This window comes from Anopheles coluzzii, chromosome 3, assembly GCF_943734685.1.
Source record: "Anopheles coluzzii chromosome 3, AcolN3, whole genome shotgun sequence".
NCBI classification, from domain to species: Eukaryota; Metazoa; Arthropoda; class Insecta; order Diptera; family Culicidae; genus Anopheles; species Anopheles coluzzii.
The window spans coordinates 59,871,026-59,887,709 of record NC_064671.1 but is presented as its reverse complement, the minus strand read 5'-3'; the positions used below and the strand labels follow the sequence as shown (position 1 = coordinate 59,887,709).

The following is a 16,684-nucleotide window of genomic DNA, read 5'->3' as shown; positions in this document are numbered from 1 at the left end:
CCATGCTTCGTTTGGTTTCGTTCATAGAGGATGCTGCACAATCGACTCCATAATTAGTTGGTTATTTCATCTCGGTACATGTGTTTATTGTACATTTTGCTTCTTGTTTCAATATTTACACACTAGTTTCTTCAAGTACAACGCGAATCGGTTCGGTTCATTTCAGTATTTTCAAATCTTTCGCGCAAAAATAATAATAAAAAAAGACAATTCGGTTCGGCAGCTATTTGTTAATCGCTTAGCATAAATTCATTTCTGTACACTTCAGAATTAACAAATCAAATCGTGCCTACCAAACAAACCGTATGAGATAGATGTTCACTAGTTAAAAAAATAAAGAAAAAATATAAAAATAAATAACTCTTCAAATTCTCCAGGGCTCAAAAAACAAGCAGCGCGCATCTCAATAACGGATGTGTGTGTGAGTGAGTGTGAGAGAGACGGTATTTTAAATAGAAGTGAATTCATCGCGGCTTTTTTTTTAACAGTAATACACAATTGCCGTTTACAAATAAAAATAAAGAAACATGAGGGTTTTTTTCAAACTTCCCTAACTAACTCACTGGGAATAAATGATTCATAAAGCGAATAAGGTTGGTATTATAAAGTGGAAAATATTAAATGTTTATCGAAATAATGTGATTACTTGCTCAATCCTATACACTTTCAATTATTTGTTGATAATATTTCTCGTTTTTGGTTTTTTGATTTTTTTTGTAAAACGTGATCATTGAAAAACTTTTGAAATTGTATATTGTTTAAAAAAGCAGAATAACAATTACATTCTGTCAAAAAGTATTTTGTTTGTTTGCTAATAAATCTTCAGATAACGGTTTTTTGAATTTCCATTTGCCGCTTGCTAACAACACACATTCTGTATACGAATATAAAATCTCTAGGTAAACTTTTAACTGACATGTACATCGTGAGTTACATTTACCCTTCCAGCCTCTCTGATTTTGTCTTTTTACTATCATCTTCGTCAGTCCCCGGAAGATTTATCTTTTCTTTGGAACTTGTCTATAGGGAAGTATTTCCCTACTTTGCGGACCACAACATGCGGGGACAAGGCAAGAACAATCAGGCAAACACACACACCACCGTACCGTGGCAAAAGCAGTTTGCTTTCTTTTCATTTCGTTTAAGGACACTTTTCCTGTACGGTTGCTTCCGTTGTGGTGAAACCGTTCACTGCCAAGGTACTTCCATTGTTTGTTGGTTCGACTGGCGATCCACCGCACAGCAGGGTGGTTCCATTCGCTAGTAAAGCTTCCGGCACGCTCGGCACCTCATAAGCATCTTGCAGGAAAGCATCCTTCGCTGCGAGCTGCATTAAAGCTAAAGCCCCCTGAAGCTTGCGATTGTTTTCCTCCGGTTTTGGCGATAAACAGGTACCGTTGGCGGTGATCTCGTTTGCCAACAGTTCCGCTGCTGGCTTGACGGAAAGCGGCCGAGCACTATCCTTGCTCGCTACCATTAGCACCGTTGGTCGAGTTTGATTCGGATTGAACGGAACGGGTGGTGGCGGTGCAACGCTCGTTACGACCGGAGCAGGGGCGCTAGTGCTATGCCCGATCCCTTCCATCCGTGGCAGTGGCTTATTGTGTCCGGTCACGCCGAGAAGCTGCCTTTTGGAGGGGGAGATGGTGACGACACTTTCCTGGTGCAGTTGCTGCTTCAGTGCCATCGTGGAGGTCGTAGACGCGAACAGCTTTGGCGAGATCAGGTTCGGTTCCAGTGGCTTCGCGAGATCCTCCTGCCAGGCGTCGCGCAACCACTTCTTCTTCGGATTGAACGTGGACTGTTTCGATGGAACGCAACATTCGTCGCCGGATTCGTTCTCCTCCTGGCTGGTGGGTTCCTGCCACTGGATCAACTTCGGCAGCGAGTTCTTCGCCTTGGTCGTTACTGGGCTCGTTAGGCCCATGCAGGCGTTCATATCCATCAGCCCCTTGCGGATTGATTTGTACGTATTGTTTGGTGTAACCGGTGACGCTAGGAGCTGGTGGTTGTTGCCGAGTGCTCCATTACCGGTAGAAACGCCCCCCGACAAACCATTACCGCTTCCATTAACGCCCAATGGAAGATGGTTCTCGTTGTTGGTGGCGGAGCGCTGGGCCGTATCTTGCCGCCGGTTTTCGTTTTCATTTTGCGTTGCACTGCTGGCGGCTCCGTTGCCATTTTCCGGACCACTCCCCACTCCGTCGGGCGAGTTGGTGCGTTTGATGGGGGTCTTGCGCGTCGGCGTGCGATCTTCGCGCTCGGCTCGATACTTCTCCAGCCATTTAAGTACCTCAGTGTTCTGTTCGGGCAGCGCCTGTATAACAAAATCATCGCACCGTTTCAGCGTCTCGAGCGGATGGTCCGGACAGTGGCGATTGGCGTGCGTAAATCGCATCTGGCAGTGAGCGACGGAGCAGATGAACGGACGTTCGCCGGTGTGAAGCCGTTGGTGCGTCTTCAACTGACCACTCTGCGTGAAGGCACGCTTGCAGCCAGGATAGTCGCATTGATAGGGACGTTCACCTAAAAATGAGAATGACACAATATTAGAAAGAAGAAACAAATATTAGGAAATATTTTTAAGCCTAATTTATTGCCTAGATGAACATAAATGAACCAAAATTAATTATTAAATTTAGAGATTCGTGCCTGTTTTTGCTTATAGTCCGCTATAATGCTAAGAATGGTGCAAGTAGGTTTACCAATAGATATGCTCTCAAGAAATTGACGAAGATGTGGATAAAATTAAGTTTTTTAAGCAGTATAATAAATAACTCCATGATTAATGAGATGTTGGACTATACATAACTACAAAATAAATAAAAACAGATCTAAAAAGCTTTAAAAAATCCTTTACAGAGGTTCTCATACATTTTGGACACTTTCATAACTTTTCTGGGAAGCCTTTTGTACAGCCAAATAGCCAATTCTAATTGGATTCCAATTCCAGTAACAAAAAATTAACTTCCAATAGGAAGGAGTCAAGAAAGTGTCCTATAATTTATGTGTAAAGCTGAAAGGTCCTGTGTGTTAACAAACCGAGGCTATTATCGTTAAACATTGACCAAGTAAAACGTTAAAAATGCTGCGAAAAACAGGGAAGCCAGCAAATGAAAATGTTTTAACAACTATATAAATCGAAATAAGTGTTTGTTTATCACAAAAAATAACGAGTTTTTTAAAAAATGAAGGTTTTTAAAATATTAGCTATTTTAGATCACAATTCTCGAAACCTCGCTCTGTTCAGACATATGTAAATTAAAAGAAATTTTGAAAACGTATAACTGAACTTATCAGGTCTAATAAACAAAAAAAAAAATCTTATCTTATTGTGTTATTTGTAACTAATTCGATAGTCAATGTGTTCAATCATTCTAATTTTCTTCTTCTTCAATTTGGCTAACGTCCTACGGCCTATACAGGCTTTCGAGACTTAATTCATTACCACACAGCTGGATAGTCAATCCTTGCTACGGGGAGACGGTCCATTCTAGGTTTGAACCCATGACGGGCATGTTACGGGTCCGCCCCCGTCAATCATTATGTAATTCTCAAAAAATACAAATACCACAAGTAATAAACAGCGAATATTTTTAATTAAATGGTTTCACGTTTAACCGATAGCGATACAGAGAGGCACGTCAATGATCTTTTGCGTTTTAAATTTCCAAACCTGTATCTAGTGTGTCTCCTACCATGCTTCTGTTCTCACACAAACACACAAGCACAAATTCAATGGTGAGACATCAATTCCTAACGGAACAAGAAGCGTTTAAATCTCCTGCCAACTCATACCGCATTCGCAAACCTACCAGTGGCATGCAGCATCATGCGCCACCGAGGAAGAAGAACAACGAAGAAGCTCAAATCAACAACATGACTTTACGCCGAACCGGCCAGCCAGTATCACGTACCGACAAGTTTTAGAGCTCGTTTGCCCTGTATGCCAAAACGGGTTGGCCCGCAAACGGATTCCAAGTTGCTCAAAATCAAAACATGAACGTCCCTGTTACTCTCTGTTTCGTAAAGGAACGGCATGAACCGGCATGTAACGGGTACCAGGTAGACGGGCAGCAGGGACGCAAAGGTATTAGAATTACACAAGCCGTCACCCTCCGCTTCGGTGCGCCACATTCTAATACCGGTTTGGAATAATTTCAGTTCCTCTCTACGCAAGCGAACGTGGTTGGAAAATTGCACACAGCAACAAAATGAAAGATTCTCGATCCTGTTTGGAAAAAAAGGTTGTCCATAAAGAAGCTTAGCTATGCAACGAGGGAAAAAGTTCTGTAAAAAAAACATCTATTGATTGCTAATCTATCCATTCACTGCTTTTCGTTCGCAATAGGTTGTATGTCGCTGGAATAAAAAAGGCAGGATAACAGTTTTAGCAGTAAAGGAAAAAGCGATCCTCATTCCCGCTATTCACAGAACAGCGTCTCAGGGTGCGTATCCTGCGCCGGTGCAAGCATTTTTACCTGCAGCAAGGAGCAAATACGCACGCAAACCTATCTCCCTGTGGATGAGCGGATTGCAAAGGAGCCATTCTTATGCGGGGAAATTATTTCTGACCTAACGCTAAGGAGCGACAAGGACAACTAGCACGCGGACTATTTGCAGTTTTATTCCAAAGCGATAAATACACAAAAATTCACAAAGACGACGCACATGGTAGCAGGGTTGCGGCGCAAACGCTTGCAAACGACGCCAAGAAAGAAAAAAAAGTGGTTTTATCTTATGATAAAGGACGAAAAAATCCTCACCGACCTAAGCAAAGGGAGGAGTGAAATAAATAATTCGAGGGGAAAACTTGCGTCCTGGGCGCCTTTTTTTCTTTTCTTGTCCAATCAAGAGAATACGCACGACGGAACACGTGCAGCCGTGCACAACTCGCGCATACGCAGCAGTACGATTATAGCGCTTGGAGGGTGCGCGCAAACCCACCGTAACTACAAAAGGACATCATGCGCGGCGGGATTCGTTTTTACGCGTTCTTGTGCATTGCGCAACCCCTAGCCTGGAGGTGATCATTGATGCTTGTGGCGGATTGTTGTCCCGAAAAAAGAAAAGGGGCAGTGGAAACAGAGCTCACGTGTTTCTTTTTCAAGTGAACGCCACAAGAAACGATTTCAATGAAAAGGACGATATTTAGAGCGTTTTTTTTCTCTCTCTCTCGATATGTTTAATGTTCTTTATTGTACTCTTCACGTTAAGACGCGAAAGAGTTCGGTGCAGTAGGTAGAATGTGATTTAAATTTTCTACCAGGGGGTGAAGCTGCCGCTGGTGATGAAATTAATCTCAAATGTGCCACCAGAGACCGGAAAGTTTGATGGCGATGTGAAAAAACGGTTTCTGCATGGGGAAAGGTTTTCTGTGACACAATGAAACGAGTGGCCGACGCGCATCCGGATGATATAATTACGATGTGGCTCTGGTTTCTGGGAGGTGGTCTCAGGTACGCATATGGTTAAATGATCGAAAAAACATTCAAAAAAGGAGGCAATTTTCTAAATATTCCGAGAAATGCGTTACGGTATTAATTAGAAAAATAAATAAAGACTCAAACAATATTATCGCAAGGAACATTTTAAGTCTTATGTTGTTACGTAACAATGTTGTTACGATTGTTTCATTAAGTCTTTTTTCACTTGAATGTCTTGTATATGGCTTAATGAGACTGTAATCTTCTTCTTCTTCTTTGGCTCAACAACCATTGTCGGTCAAGGCCTGCCTTTACCTCTTGTGGGTTTGGCTTACAGTGATTAATTGATTACCCCCCATAGCAGGATAGTCAATCCTACGTATGGCGGTACGGTCTTATTTGGGGCTTGAACCCATGACGGGCATGTTGTTAAGTCGTACGAGTTGACGACTGTACTACGAGACCGGCCTATGACTGAGACTGTAATAAACCTCACTTAATACTGAAAGAGCTCATCTACAGAACTCTGCTAAGACTACTAGTTAAATCATTTCCAGACCTTTAAGAAGTAAAGAACAAAAAACTATCTAAATTATATCTTTTTGCCATGGATATGTTCTTGGGAAGTCATAATAATGTTTGAGAATGATGGCCAAATGTTGTCTTCATATTTTTCTGATGAAATCGCCCGCGTATAAGTAGCAATTCAGGACAAGAAAATTGCACAGTTGATATATTTAATAATAATTTGAAAAATATCAAAGCGTCTTTACAATGTTATTTAAATAATAAAAATTTGTCTTAAACGATCACAAATTCTCGCCACAAGCTATTTCAACACTGTGCGGTAATAACCATGATATGAAAAGCGTTTTGGAAACTGCCTTTTTTCTATTTGTCATGTAAACTATAAATCTGTTTATCAAAACATCAACATGGCTGGCACATATTGGAAATACCGATCAACAATCATAGGACCGGTCTCGTAGTACAGTCGTCAACTCATACGACTTAACAACATGCCCGTCATGGGTTCAAGCCAACCATTTGTAATGCTAACTCTGTGTGGCCAACATTGTTTTAGTAAGCTTATTTGAACATCTTGACTATCCCCGATTCATCATTCACAAGGCCCGAATAGAAATGACAGTGCCCAATTGAGGGTTTACGTCGCCCGGATAAGTATTTACGGCGACCGATAACACTTTGACTTTGCCGGATTGACTAAGTAAACCCTAAGTACTAAGTTTAAGGACTAAGGACTAAGTAAGGTTGCGCAAAGCCAGCCACCCCCAGTTTTAGTTTTAACAGACAATCTTGTAAGCGTCTTCAGCACGTTTTTAAGGTTTCATATATTTAAAAACCTTTTACTATTTTGTTAAACATGCTAAAACTATGTGGCTTTTCACAATTCTTTAGACATATTGACGTGTGAAAACCATAAGAAATTGCCATTGAATCGTGCAATTGAATATCAATACAAATTATCAAAAAATAAAATCTAGTTTTAATCCAATATATATAAAAAAATAAAAAAATGAAGCATTCAAATATGTTCAGGAAAAAATAAAAACCATGGCAAACCCTTCGAACGGTCTTATCTGTTTAGTATAAATTATTACACTCAAATAAGAAGAAATAATTTATGCATGTTCCTTCTGAGCTTGTTCTCCATTTTTCTTGACAGTTTTTATTTAGCAATAAAATAATCAAATCAACTGCAATGTAAAAGTAATTGGTGAAAAAAGAATAAAACATCGTTGTCAATTAGAGTTTTACTAGTTTTACTGTCTACCACACGCGCTCACCAAAAATCACATTACAACCAATCAAACGACGTCTGTTAATCAAGTTTATTGACAACACCTTTAAACGATCTAGCTAGGATTTACCAACACCGATGCGACCATTACGAAAGATCTCAATTTTAAGCTAAATGTTCCAACATTTATACCAGAGGCGTTGAAACAAAACCAAAAAAAAAGCACATCGTGGTAAAATGAAGTTGTCAAACCATGTCGAAAATCGGTGAAAATAAATACATTTCCAACAGCAATACACATGAAACGCAATTTTAACCATTGTATGAGTGCGTGCATTTTGAATTAGACAACACCTAAAAGGCAGAAACACAACACAAAAAACAGAAAAGGCCTTAAAAATGCTTCGTTCCGGATCGCAGAAATTAAAAGAGAAGCAACAATAAGATACACACAACACACACACACACACACACACACACAAGTGGACGTTTAAACGAAAGAAAGCAATCTTTAACTGAGCAGCTAAAAAAAATCACGGAACCAGAGTTCGATAACGTACGCAGAGTGGTGGTACAGGGTGTGAGTAAAGTAAAGCTGCCTCAATATCAATGAGTGAAGAAGTTGCCGACGGTTTCCTAAGGTTTACTCTCTCTCTCTCTCCACAAACAGCAGAAGCATCGGGCGCTCCATTTTCTCTTCATTTTTTCGCGATGTTTCGCTTCCACCCCGATTTGGATCTAATCAAAATCAATTTAAACCACCCAATTTAAAAATCTCTTTCTCAGCCTCTTTTCGTGAGGTGTTCGCACATTGTCCGAACAAAAAAAACCGACACAGACGATCTTCAAACGTCGAGGAGGAAACGATGCGTGGAAAAAGCTCCCCGAACATCGACCGAAATGTTGGCCGGCCGCGATGTGAATGACCACATCTTGGGATCGAGCTCCCCCACCGCACCACCCGTTTCAACCCTTCTCTTCCACTGATCTGACCCGCTTATGCTAGTACTGCCTCGTCGTCGATCGCGAAGATGCTGCTTGTGTGTATGACCGATAGCACCCCTTCATGTTAGCCGGCATAGCCGCTTAGAAACTTGTTAAATCAACTTCCATCATCATTAAATGGGCTCTTTTTCTCTCTTTCTCTCTGGTGAGGTGAATTTTGTTTCTAACACGATTCAGCAGCTCTCGAAGAGGGCTAGAAAATAGAGCTAGCAAAAGAATGACCAAAATTTCTCTGCGCATGAATTAGACGGAAATAAATCTCAACCCAGCAAGGAGAATAACCTCCTAACCATTCAGGCCTCTTTGTTCGCGAAGATGGAAACTGTGGAAAATCTAGGAAACTCTACCGTAAATTGAGCTATTTCTTTCGATCAGATTCCGCGCTCTACATTATTCAGTGACGTTGATCGTGCGCAAAACATTGGCCATTGGCCACTGGGTGCTTCTTTTTCCACTTTGTTTGCTCTCTCTCTCCATTTCCATGGCGGAATGGATCCAGGCAATTGCATAATTAGCGATAGAACATAAAGGAAAATTCCCCTGGTTCAATCAATGGAACAAAATAACAACGTGGCGTTTTTGGCAAAAAGATGTTTAACCAGTGCAAAACATAGAGCACCCCATATTGTGGTGCTGCTGGGGGAAATAGTGGCAGTAGTAGCTAGCAATGAAATGAAGGAAATCGGGTCCATCTGATGGAACTGATGGAGAGAAACAAAAAATTGAAACAAATCATCAATCATGCCCCGCTGGCCAGCTGGAAAACGATCGATGGGCAATTTTTTTACTTCTTTTTTTTTTGCTGATGTCCGTTTGTACTGTTTTCGAACACCATCAAGCCATCGGAGTAATTACGGTAATCATTATACACACCGGAGTGTTTCGGGTGCGCGCTGGTATACCCCGGAGGACGGAGTGCATAGAAGAAGAAGTCTCCGTACTGCGGACGATCGTTGCTTCTGTCTGGATGCTTTCCGGTCCAGTCCGGATACTTCTTTTTTTGTAATATTTCACCTTACACCGACCGTGGTTAGTGAGAACGACTTCAGTACAAAGGGTCGCGATAAATCTACGCCAAATCGTTTAATTGAATTATTCCATTAACTTGCTTCAGCAGATGAACCGATTTAATACAATTAATCATTGATTTGAAAGAGTGGCTTTTCATCATTTAACATTTAAATTAATTCTGATTGGAACGTTAAGTCTGCTCGAATATATAAGGTTAATTACGCATAATGTGATTGAAAATATCCATGTTTTTTTTTGAAATTTTCTTATTGTCTTTCCTCATGCGGCGTCCAAATAAAAGAAAGTTTTTTAAAAATGTCTAACCGTTTTTATTTGAATTCCTCCTTCTCGGCAGATATTAAATGCCGAAAGGAGGAAGTAAAGAAAAGCAAAACACAACACAAAAAACACCCCAGATGTGAATCTGCCTTAAGTTCTAAGGCTTTTGTCCTATGCTGCGATGATGGTTGGGTTTAAAACGAAAAGAAGCAAACGTCTAACAAGTGCATTTCCTGGCCTCGGAAGGATCCTGAAGGATCAGCAAGTCTCAAGAGAATAAATAAGAACGATTGTTTTAGAAGGAGATCAAAGCACGCACTAAAAAATAAAAAAAAATAAAACACTTGCCGACGGCAAGAGCGAAAGAAAAACACCGAAAGATGCATAAGAAAATAGGAGACAAAAAATGTTAAAAAGGATGTGACGAAGATGGAGCAAGATGAAGAACGTGATGAAAAATTAAAAATCAGCAAAACAGGAGGAAATGGAAAAGGGACAGAGAAAAATAGAAAAGAAGAACTACTAAGAGAACCAAACACCACCAGCGCAAAGTGCAAGACGGTGAAGAAGTAAGATGGAAAAGGAAAAAGAAACAGGGCAAAGAAAACACCAAACTGCTATTTAAGCCATTTAATGAAGCTAAGCCAACCTTACGCTGTGTTTGTATGTGTATGGGTGTGTGTGTTGCTATGTATAGGTGCTTGTGTGGACCGATGCAACCGATACATCGAACGTGTAGCCACACCTGGGACGCAGTAGGCGATGGTTTAAACAGTTTTGCGCGCTCGTCTGTCTCTCGGTGTGAGTAGAGAGAGAGCAGAGCGAAAGAGAGATTTGCGCACAGCACAAGCACACCATACGCACTCTGCCCGTGAGCAAGCCAGCGCGGCACGCCGAACCGGAATGCCTACCAACGCAAATAGGCATTATATCTCTCTTTTTCTCTCTGTCCCAAGTGCTTCTCGTATCGTTTAAGCGGTGGACCGTGTCGCGGAAGTGTCCGGCCACCCGCTTCCCGCTTTTAAGAAGCCGGTGCGTGAACAACACACACGCTTGGGCTTTGCGCAACAATCCATCCAGCGTTGCGCTTACACACAGCACACACACACAGACGAACGGAGGGCATCAAATCGCGAATCGGTTCGGTGTGGGGAAGCTTTTAAATAGCAAAAGGTTTCTTCAGCCCGTTCGCGGTTTCTGCGATCTTCTTGCATGCGGCATTCGACACACGACCTCGCGAGAGATTGTGCATGTATGCGTGTGCGTGTTTGTGAGGGTATTGGGCCGGAATCATGCGAATTATTTCTCCTTTTCGCGGTTTGATCTCATTCGCCGTCTGTTCCGTCTCTCTCGCTAGGTATGGGCGGTAGTGCCGGTCAATAACGAAACAACCCAAATGATCATGATCCGGTGTTGCTTCTGCTTGATGCCCATCATCATCGTCATCGTATTCGCCATCGTTGCCACGGGTTTAAGGCAGAAAGAAAGGAAATTATTTCATACGTTATTATCATCCGTTGCTTTACTTTTCTCCCCATACACACTTACACCGCAGCAATATGGACACGGAGAGGGCGTTTTATGGAGTATTGCGAGAGGGAAGCAAATTTTCACCAGTTCCACCTGGCAGTGGCGAGTGTTTTTTTTTTTTTCATTGCACTATACACGCCAAAGGACAACCCTTTACGCCTTCGGGCACCAGCTGGGAGCTCGTGCAATCAGGTGGCATGCTACCCTACCCCCCCCCCCCCCCCCCCCCCCTTTGATGGGGGGATATTTGTCGCTGCATATTGCATCACGGTAGGCGGTGATGCTGGGCAGTCGTAAAACGGCCATAAATTGGGGGGTGATGTTGCTACCATGGTGATTGAATGAATAAAGAGGTTGTAAAAAATAAAATCGATCTCCCAAGGGATTCCATCAGATGATAGAGTCACAAACAGTCGTCTGAAGATGGGGAGGCATGGAACATTGTGGAGAAAACGAGAGAGAGAGAGAACGATAAGTGTATAAGGCTACCCAAAAGAATGCGATAAATGGAGGTAGCAGGTGCAGGAGCATTGTTTCTTCTTTTGGTTTCATCCAGGATTCACCTGAGCCAAGCTGGAGCAATTTAATTATGGTAAAAAAGACGGTTAAACGCTTTCACAGGCAGATTTTTTTTGAGTGAGTTATATTCCCCGTTACACACCACCTGAAAACAGGTGATGTTGAACAACCGAAATGTTTAACATGTTTCCACCTGTTGCGCACGCCCATTGCGTATTTATCTTGTTTCACCAAATACGAGCTGTAGTGTGGCGGATACAGCCGATTTCCAATCCTTTTAACAAACAAAAGCCAATTCAGCATGTTCTACAAAGTAGAACAAGAGTGAGGATGTATGCAAGCAAAACTTACCTGTATGCGTGCGGAGATGTGCCTGCAAAGATTTTTCCCTCGGGAAGACACGATTGCAGTAGTGGCATTTAATCGAGGACGGCGAAATCGAACCCTCGACCATGAGCGTCGTCAGTGCTTCGGAGCGCGGCCGGCCGCGCTTGCTTTCCGGCTTTTCGGCCGACCCGCTGCCACCGCTGGACGTGTTCCAGGTGTGCGGTGTGCCTTGGCTACCGTAGCTCCGGTTCCAATGCCCGTCCGGTGAGCCACAGCTGGACGTCGGAGTGGTGGTGGCATCACTGGGCCAGTGGTTGTTGTTGTTGTTGTTGTGGTTCCAGGTTTGCTGCGATTGGCCCGCAACGTACAGCGGAGTGGTGCCGCTGGTGGTGATGGTTTGGTGCGACTGCCCGTTCGCCATCGTCGGTGTCCCGATCGGTGGCGATCCGATGCTCACCGATGGTGGCGGAGTGGTTAAATAGTTGGCGCATGGCGGCACAGCCGTCTTGAGACGCTTCGGTGTGTTCAGGGCCATTGGTAGGGAGGTAGCCATGTGCCGGGAGTATCGGGATGCATGGATCCGTGGGAGGAGTCACACACACAACATATTAATTTCCCATTTCCCGCTGCACTGTTTTATGAACAATTTTTCACCATCACGCAGCAGCACGAGATTCACAGCAATTTGGTTCACTTCACAAACGAGTTACTTCACTGTTGCCAAAGCGAAGCTACAAATGCACAACAACAACGCGTTTCCTTTTCTTCTCCTTCTTTACTTCTCTTTGCACCTTGGAAGGAGGTGCTTTTAACGCGATTAACCTATTATCGTTTGTACTGCTTGTTTTGATCGAATTTTAAACACCAAATTTCACACCCGATTCCTTTTTCCTCATCAAATAAGGAAATGACTCTCAAACGCGTCCAGGCAACGCCGTGTATTCAACAATTCTCTGCTGCTATTTGGCCTTGCTGCGTTCGCAAGAAATGGCATTTAAATTGCTGATCGGCACAGGTTGGACAAAAACGGCTCCCATGTTTGGTCTGTTTGACATACAGTGTGTGTTGTGTTCCATCATGTTTTATCTTCTTCCTATGTTTAAAACTACCCAAAGATACATTTTATGATTTATTCCCAAACTGACTTGGTATAAATAATTTTTAAATAAAAATCTAAATTTATCATCACAAAAAAATCAAATAAAACAAGAAGAGAATATTTGTATGAAATTTGTTCTACTCCAAAATGTCAAATTACCAACTGTCAAATGATGAAAGTCTGACCTAGCCTTTGACCTTGAGCTGCATATTTATACCTTTGTACAGATTTTTAAGAAATCATGCATCCGAAAGAGCTAAATAATGTTTTCATGTATTAATAAATCATATCAGGAAATAAAGGATGCTAAAAAGTTGAAAATATTGTACAATCTAGAATTGACAAAAATAATTTTGACAGCAGACGTCAAACTCAGGATGGTCGCATCTGGTCTGTAATTACCTTGGGATTGTTTACAAAGCAAAGTTGTGAAAGAAACAACGCAGCAGCAGTTTTAATCGTGTTTTGCTTGTAAATCAGACAGTAAATATGGCTGAAACTGCGACAACTTCCTCGAAAACGTTTGCCGAAAAGCATGCCGAGCGGATGGCCCGATTGAAGCAACTGCACACACAGCGTAACGAGGCCCGCGCCAGCAACCATCAGGAGGTCATCGCGGAGCACGAGCGCAAGAAGCTGCCCGCAAACTGGGAATCCCGCCAGCGGCAAGCCGAATGGCTAATGGGAGACCTGAAGGCGCGCACTGAGGCGGAAGAGAAAGGGCTCGACTACAATCGGGTGAAGATGCTGAACGTGTCCGCGGCGGAGGCTGATCGCATCGACAAACTGAAGGCCAAGAAGCGCAACGCAGATCCGGGCTTCTCCGACTACGAGGCACAAACGGCACGGCAGTACAATCGTCTCGTGAAGGCTATGCCACCGCGAGATTTGGTCAAGTATGAGGAGCAGAAGGAGAAGTACGGCGATGCGTTCTACGGTGGGCCGAACGTGATACTGCAGGGTCTGCACAAGGACACTCCGGCAGCGATCGACAACATGGTGAAGGATCTGGAGGGCCAGATTGCTAAGCGCAAGAAGTTCTCTCGCAGACGTACACACAACGACGATGCTGACATTGATTACATTAACGAGAAGAATGCACGGTTCAACAAGAAGCTGGAGCGATTCTATGGCGAGCACACGGCAGAAATCAAACAGAATCTGGAGCGCGGTACAGCTATCTAATGTGTGTAAAAAGAACGTCTTATTTCAATGCTTTATAATAAATGGTTTAGTTGTAACATATACAATAAGAGACAATTTAAGTTGTAAGCAGTTTTGCTAGAATAAAGCTTTGTCTTACTGAAGCCATTGCCTTAATTTGCTCTTTGTTTTCGTAGATTTGTAGGTGTAAATTTGCTTCCAGGCGATGAAATATCACGAGAAAGTCAAATTCATCGAAAACATAGATTTGTCGTGTCAGTTTGACTTTGCAGCGTCCACTGCAGTGTGGCCAGATTATTTTGGCGGTTTTTGGTAGGCGCATCAAAATTTTATCGGTAGTTTTCGGTAGGTTAACCTTTAAGTTGGCAACCGGATACCCGGGTATTTTTTTCAACTTTAAACTGCCATAACTATTGATTCATTGCTTTTATTGACCTGAAATTTTCCGTAGCCTCCCAACTTTTAATTTATGATTTTTTGGTGCATAAATTGTAATTTTAAACAGCCTGTAAGTATTTTATTTTGATTTTTTTTAACTTTACCACGTAAGTTGGCAACCAGCATACCCGGGTATTCCATACATTTTGTATGGAGAATGACGTTTCTCTTCTTCCTCTTTTCGTATTGTGCTTATTTTCGAGTCAAATTCAAGCGATTCCAAATTTCAATATGACCGTTATTTTTATAATAAAATGGAAAAACTTAATTAATAAATGAAATAGAAGAGAATATATGGTCGGCATTACTTGCTTACAGCATTAAAATATAGAAAGCATTGTTTACCTATGAAAATCGTTAATTTTTTGCATAAAAACGTGTGGAATACCCGGGTATGCCGGTAGCCAACTTACGTGTGTAAATCTGGTTGCCAACTCTACGGTTAAAATTCAAGTTTTAACCTTTAAGTTGGCAACCGGATACCCGGGTATTTTTTTCAACTTTAAACTGAAATAACTTTTGATTCATTGCTTTTATTGACCTAAAATTTTCCGTAGCCTCCCAACTTTTAATTTATGATTTTTTGGTACATAAATTTTAATTTTAAACAGTCTGTAAGTATTTTATTTTGAATTTTTTTAAACTTTACCACGTAAGTTGGAAACCAGCATACCCGGGTATTCCATACATTTTGTATGGAGAATGACGTTTCTCTTCTTCCTCTTTTTGTATTGTGCTTATTTTCGAGTCAAATTCAAGCGATTCCAAATTTCAATTTGACCGTTATTTTTATAATAAAATGGAAAAACTTAATTAATAAATGAAATAGAAGAGAATATATGGTCGGCATTACTTGCTTACAGCATTAAAATATAGAAAGCATTGTTTACCTATGAAAATCGTTAATTTTTTGCATCAAAACGTGTGGAATATCCGGGTATGCCGGTTGTCAACTTACGTGTGTAAATCTGGTTGCCAACTCTACGGTTAACCAAGGATAATGTATTTAGAAGGTTGATTTTTATCGCTTTTGCTGGGCGCCATTGTGGGGGACATCTGTCACTCTCTGCATACAAATTTCATCACCCCGCACCAGCCCTCCCCGATTTTTATACCGGAGCCCACGGAAGAGATATGTCAAGTCGAGAAATGTCATTTTGCTCTGAACAACTTCGCCTTGTCATTTATCCGTAGAGTTGGCAACCAGATTTACACACGTAAGTTGGCAACCGGCATACCCGGGTATTCCACACGTTTTGATGCAAAAAATTAACGATTTTCATAGGTAAACAATGCTTTCTATATTTTAATGCTGTAAGCAAGTAATGCCGACCATATATTCTCTTCTATTTCATTTATTCATTAAGTTTTTTTCATTTTAATATAAAAATAACGGTCATATTGAAATTTGGAATCGCTTGAATTTGACTCGAAAATAAGCACAATACGAAAAGAGGAAGAAGAGAAACGTCATTCTCCATACAAAATGTATGGAATACCCGGGTATGCTGGTTGCCAACTTACGTGGTAAAGTTAAAAAAAAATCAAAATAAAATACTTACAGGCTGTTTAAAATTACAATTTATGCACCAAAAAATCATAAATTAAAAGTTGGGAGGCTACGGAAAATTTCAGGTCAATAAAAGCAATGAATCAATAGTTATGGCAGTTTAAAGTTGAAAAAAATACCCGGGTATCCGGTTGCCAACTTAAAGGTTAAAAGAAGTAAAAGCGAAAGAAGTGTTAGGCCCGTGTCTGTGCTCAATCGGATGCGATTTTATCGGAAGGCCTGTCAAAATTTTATATGAGATTTGACGGATAACGTCGGACGTGCGATCACCGACAAACCGACGTGACACTGGCGTTACAAAAGTATCCCACACGAAAGTACTGTCATTTACCACTGAGGCGTCAAAGTACGCTATCACTTCTGTCAAAGTACGCTCTATTCACTGCTGCTTCGATGTAAACAACTTTTCTAAATACAAATTGCGAAGGAAGTGTGAGGCAAGATTTTGTGAGAATTATTGGACAAAACACCCAGGAAAATCATTTTATAAGTTTCCAAATCAATGCAAAAGATGTGAGAAGTACATAAAACAATACGCATTGGAATTTGCGAAG

The 16,684-nt window shown here is 41.6% G+C and overlaps 2 protein-coding genes across 2 annotated transcripts; one reads left to right on the top strand and one right to left on the bottom strand.

Annotated features, from left to right (window-relative positions):
- Window positions 1-53: 53 nt before the first annotated feature.
- LOC120956764 (uncharacterized) lies at window positions 54-12,850 on the bottom strand. Its single transcript, XM_040378489.2, has 2 exons — window positions 11,884-12,850; window positions 54-2,526 (listed from the first exon to the last, which is right to left on the bottom strand). Exons 1-2 carry the CDS (start codon window positions 12,410-12,412, stop codon window positions 1,142-1,144), a joined length of 1,914 nt encoding a protein of 637 aa, XP_040234423.2. The 5' UTR covers window positions 12,413-12,850; the 3' UTR covers window positions 54-1,141.
- Window positions 12,851-13,353: 503 nt separating this feature from the next.
- Window positions 13,354-14,265, top strand: LOC120958763 (pre-mRNA-splicing factor Syf2). Its single transcript, XM_040381762.2, has one exon. The coding sequence runs from the start codon at window positions 13,448-13,450 to the stop codon at window positions 14,141-14,143; it is 696 nt and encodes a 231-aa protein (XP_040237696.1). The 5' UTR covers window positions 13,354-13,447; the 3' UTR covers window positions 14,144-14,265.
- Window positions 14,266-16,684: the final 2,419 nt, after the last annotated feature.

What these genes read in the sequence shown, in the direction of transcription:
- LOC120956764 (XM_040378489.2), bottom strand. Translation starts at nt 12,412, where the DNA reads ATGGCTACCTCCCTACCAATGGCCCTGAACACACCGAAGCGTCTCAAG. An exon ending in ACATCTCCGCACGCATACAG is followed by an intron (nt 2,527 to 11,883) that starts GTAAGTTTTGCT and finishes TCTCATTTTTAG; the next exon opens with GTGAACGTCCCTATCAATGC.
- LOC120958763 (XM_040381762.2), top strand. Translation starts at nt 13,448, where the DNA reads ATGGCTGAAACTGCGACAACTTCCTCGAAAACGTTTGCCGAAAAGCAT.